The sequence below is a fragment of the Micropterus salmoides genome, unplaced genomic scaffold (genome assembly GCF_014851395.1).
Source record: "Micropterus salmoides isolate LMB-PRFRI ecotype aquatic unplaced genomic scaffold, ASM1485139v1 Ms_hic_scaffold_66, whole genome shotgun sequence".
NCBI lineage: Eukaryota > Metazoa > Chordata > Actinopteri > Centrarchiformes > Centrarchidae > Micropterus > Micropterus salmoides.
In genome coordinates, this window is record NW_024044415.1 from 1 (window position 1) to 6,664 (window position 6,664).

Sequence of the window (6,664 nt, forward strand, 5' to 3'; positions counted from 1 at the left end):
AAGCAAAGCTTTGCAGAATGTGGGGCATATGCTCGCAGTCAACAGTTCTCTCGAAATGCAGTGCGACTATACTGACTTCAGGCCCAGAGTCAAGATTATTTTAGGAGCATTGTACTCGGAGGTGTCCATCGCTGTGGCCAGACTGCTGAATGTGTACATGGTTCCTCTAGTGAGTCACAATATTTCTGATCAGCAAATAGAGTCTAGACAGAGGGTGTTTCATGCCCTGGTTGATAGACTTAATTGTGGGAATTTACAAACCCATTTCCAGTAACGTTGGGATATTTTCCAAAATGCAATAAAACCCAAATCTTCATTTGTTAATTCACATGTACCTTTATTTAAATGACTTAAGTACAAAGAAAATATTTTCAATAGTTTACCACAAATGTAATTTTATTTTCTATGTTTAAACAAAGTTAGAATTTTATGCCTGCAACACACAACAAAATTTGGAAAAATACCATTGTGTCACATCACCTTTCCTTTTTAACACTTTCTAATCTCTTGGAAAGTGAAGACACTGATTGTGCCAGTTTTGCAGTTGGAATTATTGTCCATTCTTGCTTGATACAAAATTTCCACTGCTCAAAACTCTGTGGTCCCCGTTGTCTGATTCTCTTCTACATGTTGCGCAATAATTTTCAATAGGAGACAGATCTGGACGAGCAGCAGGCCAGTCAAGCACAAATATTCTGCGTCTACGAAGCCACATTGTTGTAGCCTGTGCAGAATGAGACATGCCGTTGTCCTGGTGTAATAAGCATGGGTGTCCCAGGAAGACACATCTTGATGGCAACATATGTCTCTCTAAAATTCCTATATATGCCTCGAGATAATGGTACCTTCACACACATGTAACTCACTGAGGCTGTGGGCACTGATGCACCCCCATACCATCCCAGATGTTGGCTTTTGCACCTTTTGTTGATGACAATCTGGACGGGCTTTTCCATCTTTGGCACGTTTCCCCCGAAAACAAGTTGAAATGTGGGCCCAGAGAACTCGGCGGCGTTTCTGCATACAATTGAACTGACTTCCGCCTTGCGTAGTACAGTTTCAGGCTGCTTTTCTGGATGCGGCAGCAGACCATGTTAAATAAACGGTTTTCCAAAGTACATCCAAGACCATGTTGCTATATTTGTCACAGAAGCATGACGGTTTCTTAGGCAGTGGGGGCTTGGTCACGCATATTCAAAAGTGGTTTCTGACCTTACCCTTTACACAATAAGATGTCTTATTTTGAAAGACCTAAATTCTTTGCATTCTTGTATTCAGAAATGTTCCCTTATATATAACTTTTTTATATTTTGACACTGGTCAGTATAACTATGATGAAAATCTTTCTCTTTGTACTTTTGAAAGTTAAATAAAGGTTCACGTGAATTAACAAATCACAGATTTTTGTTTTATCGCATTTTGGAAAAATAACTAACATAATAAATGAGGTTTGTAATAATGTATTAGTTGTGGAGGCTTTAATGTTTAACCTGCATTTGTTCAAGACACACTACAAGATATTGGAAAATATGTTTGGCTTCTTACAGGGAGTTGCAGGATCAATTTCATTTTCAAGTCTATACATTCAGTACAGGCCCAAGACATGTATCAGACATCATCCCAGATTAGCATAAACAGAATGGATGGAAGAGGAAAACAGTTAGCCTAGCTCCATCTAACTCCAAATCTGTCATATTTACACATGTAAATCTTCTACTGTACAACAGCAAGCAAGCCCAACACATCAGCATCACCTTAGAAGTCCTGTACAGGTAATGTGTGATGTAGAATATGTATGCATATGTTGCATTTGAGGCTAGCTGTTTGCCCCTACTTCCAGTCAATCTGCTTGGATGTTAAACTGAACCCTGAGATTGGATTTTAGTGACTTTCTCATCTAACTCCCGGTAAGACCTCAAACAAGTAAATATTTTAATATTACTAATCCTACTAAGGTTTGAATGTATCCCTTAATTTTGTTGTGAAATGGGTGAAATTTGCGGATTTGAAGGGACGTTTGGGTGCTATAGCAAATACTAGGACTGTATTTTCATAGTCTGTTATTCACAAATTATTATTAAAGCTGATTCATTTTTGGTGTGTTTCAATTCTTCTGGTACATTTTTATCTCATTGTCAGCTGAGCAGCACCTCATCTTCACCAGAACTGAGTGATAAGCTTCGTTACCCAGTTTTTCTACGCACTGTTCCCAGCGATAAGCACCAGACCAAAGCAGTCGCCACACTGATGAATCACTATGGCTGGGACTGGGTCGGGGTGGTGTATGGGGATGACGAATATGGAAGAGCAGCTTTCCAGAGCTTCCTCATAGATGCTGAGACAAATAGTGTGTGCTTGGCCTATCAGGAGGTGTTGCCTAATTACCTTGATAATTCATACAGCGTGCAACGTATCCAGCAGGTCGCTGAGCAGATCCGCTCCTCCAGTGCCCAGGTGGTACTGCTTATCCTCAAGACACAGCTGGTCGAAGATCTCTTTAAGGAGATGATCAGGACCAACACATCAAGGACCTGGATTGCCAGTGATGGCTGGTCCAGGAGCTTGTCCCTTGCCAAAATGGATGGCATAAACAAGGTTGGGGACATCTTGGGCTTTAGCTTTGTTGCAGGCAAGGATATATCATTTGATACTTATCTCAAGAATCTTACTGCAACCCCAGGAGGATACAACAACTTCATTGAAGAATACAAGAACCTGAGATTCAACTGCACCCCAGAATGTTACTCCAGCAAGCCCCCTTCCTATTGTCCCTCAACTGAACTCCTGAAAATCAAATCTCCCAACGCATGCAAGTTCCAGGATCCCCAAGAACAAAATGATGACTACCTTGTGAGCGCTCTGGATACCAGTGAAGTCTTCTTAAGCAGAGTAGCCGTGTGGGCCGTAGCAAATGCTCTCAAAAAGCTACTAAACTGCAGCAGTTCCACATGCTTGGGAGAAATTAACTTCCCACCATATAAGGTAAGAATTTAAATGATCTTGACATTGAGAGAGCACAAATTCAAATTTGAAAGTTTACAGTACCCTCTTTATGTTAAGTAGGAATTAGAATGTACTGTGTGTTTCCTTCCCTTACTGTGTGTCCACACAGAAAGCGAAGCAAAATTTTTCTCATGCCAGGATTAGAGTCAATAAAAAACGTGGAGAGACTTGAATTTGCAACGGGTGACATGACAACGCAAATAAAGCAAACTCAACGAAAGAATTCACACGTATCGCAGAGCTTTGCAGAGTGTAGTGTGGGGAGAGCTAGTTGGGGTGGAGGGACTGAGCTGCTGTTAGCTGACAGAAAGCTGTTGAGCTTCTGGACGAATAAACACCAGAATTTAAATCATTGTTTTTTCAACTTTAGGATTAATAACTGGATTAACTGGAGCAGCGAGCCACTGAGTTTCCGACCTCCACTGTCGTTATTGTTGCCGTCTATGTGCATGGGCTCTATTTTTTGGGATAAATTTCAGTTCTAATTTCCTTAACATTTCCGTTTCCCCTGCAGTCAGCAGTCAACATAGGCAAAATCACTCATAGTATATATGGACAATGTTTTGTGCTCCAACCATTATAGCTCGCTTGTTCACTATATGTTAGTAAAAGGTGTAATGTGAGTCAACACAAATAATTCAGCAGTCAAACTTGCGCTACTAACACAAGGCCTTCTATATAAACACACCATTAAAATTCTTTTAGTAGTTTTGAAAATTGTGACAAACTCCAAAGGGAGCAGTTTAACTGACATTCTGTTCTTTGCTTGGCAGCTTCTTGAGGAACTGAGGAAGGTGAAGTTCGACCTTGACAACCAGACTTTTTACTTTGACGAAAATGGTGATTTTGTAAATGGTTATGATCTAATCATATGGAAAAAGGATGAACTCTGCAGACGATTTGAAAGGATTGGGAAATACGATGTCCTGACGAAACAAATAGAACTCTATCAGGAAAATTTCACCTGGCTTTCAACAGCCAATACCACGGTAAGACAACACCATACGCACAGCATCCACTCACTTTAACAGTGTAGTCACTGTCCATGTGTCCTGGGGCACTATAGCACCAGAGTCAAGACAAAAGGTCAAGTGGTCACCGAAGACATTAAGGGCCTGAAACAGACAGTATTATAATTGGGCATATTTGTGTGGAGATGGTCCATGTATGCCTGCAAGAAGAGACTGTCCAGAAGCTTACAATGTTATCCCCATTTGTATGATTAATTATGCTAGGACTGCAAAGACTTGCACATTATTAACAATAACAATAAACATAATCATAATAATAAACATCTTCATTTATGGAGCACTTACATTCCAAAGTGCTTTACAGAGACACAAGATGAAATGAAATACCACAGTGAATAATAAAATACATGAAGGGCAAAATAAGAAATAATAACAAGCAAATAAAAAAACTGGCTCAGATAAACTCAGGATATGCTTTACGATGATTTACGATTTTAGAAAAGACACTGACTCAGACGGTCAAATTTCCTCTCGCGGGTCATTCCAGAGGACTCTGGACCCTGATAGCAAAAGCTCTGTCCCAGTTCATTTTTTAGCCTTGACTCAGGAAGAGACAGGAGACCCTTGGCTAAAGATCTTAAATGACTGGGATGTAAAGAGACTAAAAAGGTGTGATGTGATTGTACCTCTTGGTTCTGGTCTGTAGTCATTTCAACGTTTTTTTGATAAGAGAAGATGCTGTTGCAATAATCCAGGCAAGAGGAAATCAAAGCATGGACCACACATGCATCTGCATCTCTAGAATTTAAAATATATCTTCTTCTAGCAATATTTCTGAAATGATAAAAACACGACTGGACCAGCTTAGTGATACGTTCAAAACACGTCAGTCAAACAGGACACCAAGCAAAAGGCTTGATTCTGCATCAGCATTCATTAAGAGCTCATTAGTGACTCTGAGAAGGGCTGTCTCAGTGATACTGATGAAAACCAGATGATGGGCGACTTTTCATTTTCATTTACTGATTTGGCAGACACTTTTATCCAAAGCCACTTACATTTGAGGAGCAACATACAAGCATCAATACAGTAAGAGATCTACGACTGACAATACATAGCAGTAAGCATAGCCTACGCATAGGAGCCGTTATACATGTGATTGATTGACTAGTCACTCACACTATGAGCCAACTCCGAAATTGCCAGAGAATTTCAGAGTTGGCTCATAGCCAAGGCGCTTTACTATGAGTGACTAGTCAATCAATCATACACTCTGCATCAGACATAGGCTAAATAAACAGTTGAAACGAGGACAAAAATCATGTGGGCCTGTAGAAAACGTGACAGAAGACAAAGTTGTTGCTGAAAAGTTAAGGGGAGGAAAAAAGGTCACTGGAGGCAGGTGCAGCAAAGTACCTCAATATTAGGCTTCTTTTCTTACTTATAGCCTACTTGAAGACAGTACTGAGGACGCCAGCAGCAGGGGTGGGAAACATGGGTGGATAGAACAGTCCTGTTGGCCTCTAAGCACAACACACAGCTTCTTCTGAATGTAGGTTTACCTGCTTCGACAACGAGCTGCTCCCGTGTTGCTGTCACAATGATTGTCTGCCAAGTATTGGTTTGTGTTCTGTCTGGTTGTTATTTACTTGACCATGTTTAGTCTGCTTGTTCGCTGGAGGCAGGTGCAAGCAAAGTGCCTCAATATTAGGCTACAGACTTTTCTTTTGTGCTGCTGTTACTCAAAGCCTACTTGAAGACAGTATTGGGGACGCCAGCAGCAGGAGTGGGTTTAAAACTGTAGCCTACATTTACTCTTTACTCAGTATTTTCTTTGGGCCAGTAATGTACTTTTTATTTCACTACAGTTTTCATTCATACCTTCATAACTTCACCAGTCTGTAATCTGCATTTTGCTTCATTAACTGAAATTAGCTGTCATCCAGGCTGTGCGCAGTTACGCGATCAGCTCTGGTCTCTGGCACTTCTCACAGCACAGAGCTGGGCAGATGCAAACATTTAGAAAATCAGGCAAATACCTTTTCAGTTTAAGGCTTTATTGTTCTACTAATACAACTGAAATCCAGCACACCATGGTACTGGTGGCCTGCTGGAAAGCACCTTGCGTCACTCTTTAACACCGACAAGTGACTACTTTCACTTTCCATTAATGGCGTGTTAAAAGCGTTGGGCTTTACGCTTGACGCACAGCTTCCTCTGAATGTAGGTTTACCTGCTTCAACAACGAGTTTCTCCCGTGTTGCTGTCACATGATTCTTTGCATTGTTAAGATTATATAGATGCTTTGGGAATAATCAGATTGTATGGGCTGCCTGTGTTATTTCAAAGTAAGTGGTTTGGTGGGCTACATGTCCATAATAACAGAGACAAGCAAACATAGTGGCTTGGCAGCAAACTGATATTTTAAAGTGATTTTATCAACACATTCATGGAGATTTAAAAAGGAAAATAATTGTTTTAAACAGAAAAGGCTAAATTACAGATGATCAACAAGCAAAGCAAACTGCAGTCCCTATAAATAACCTGTTGCACAGTAATATATATTAAATATATAGTAGATAGAGTAATTGTACTTCTTCTTGAGTAAATTATGAGTACTCTACCTGCCACTGGGCAGCGGCACCAGTACTGGCTCTGATATGGTGAACATGTGACAGAAAGCAACAGGG

At 40.5% G+C, this 6,664-nt stretch overlaps 1 protein-coding gene across 1 annotated transcript; it reads left to right on the plus strand.

Moving 5' to 3' along the window:
• Nucleotides 1-4: 4 nt before the first annotated feature.
• On the plus strand, nucleotides 5-6,515 carry LOC119891021 (G-protein coupled receptor family C group 6 member A-like; the record flags this gene model as incomplete). The annotated part of the gene is made up of 3 exons (XM_038702373.1): nucleotides 5-169; nucleotides 2,140-2,982; nucleotides 3,777-6,515. Coding segments are annotated over 3 exons (1,263 nt in total), but the record flags the coding sequence as incomplete, so codon positions are not given.
• Between the last annotated feature and the right edge of the window lie 149 nt (nucleotides 6,516-6,664).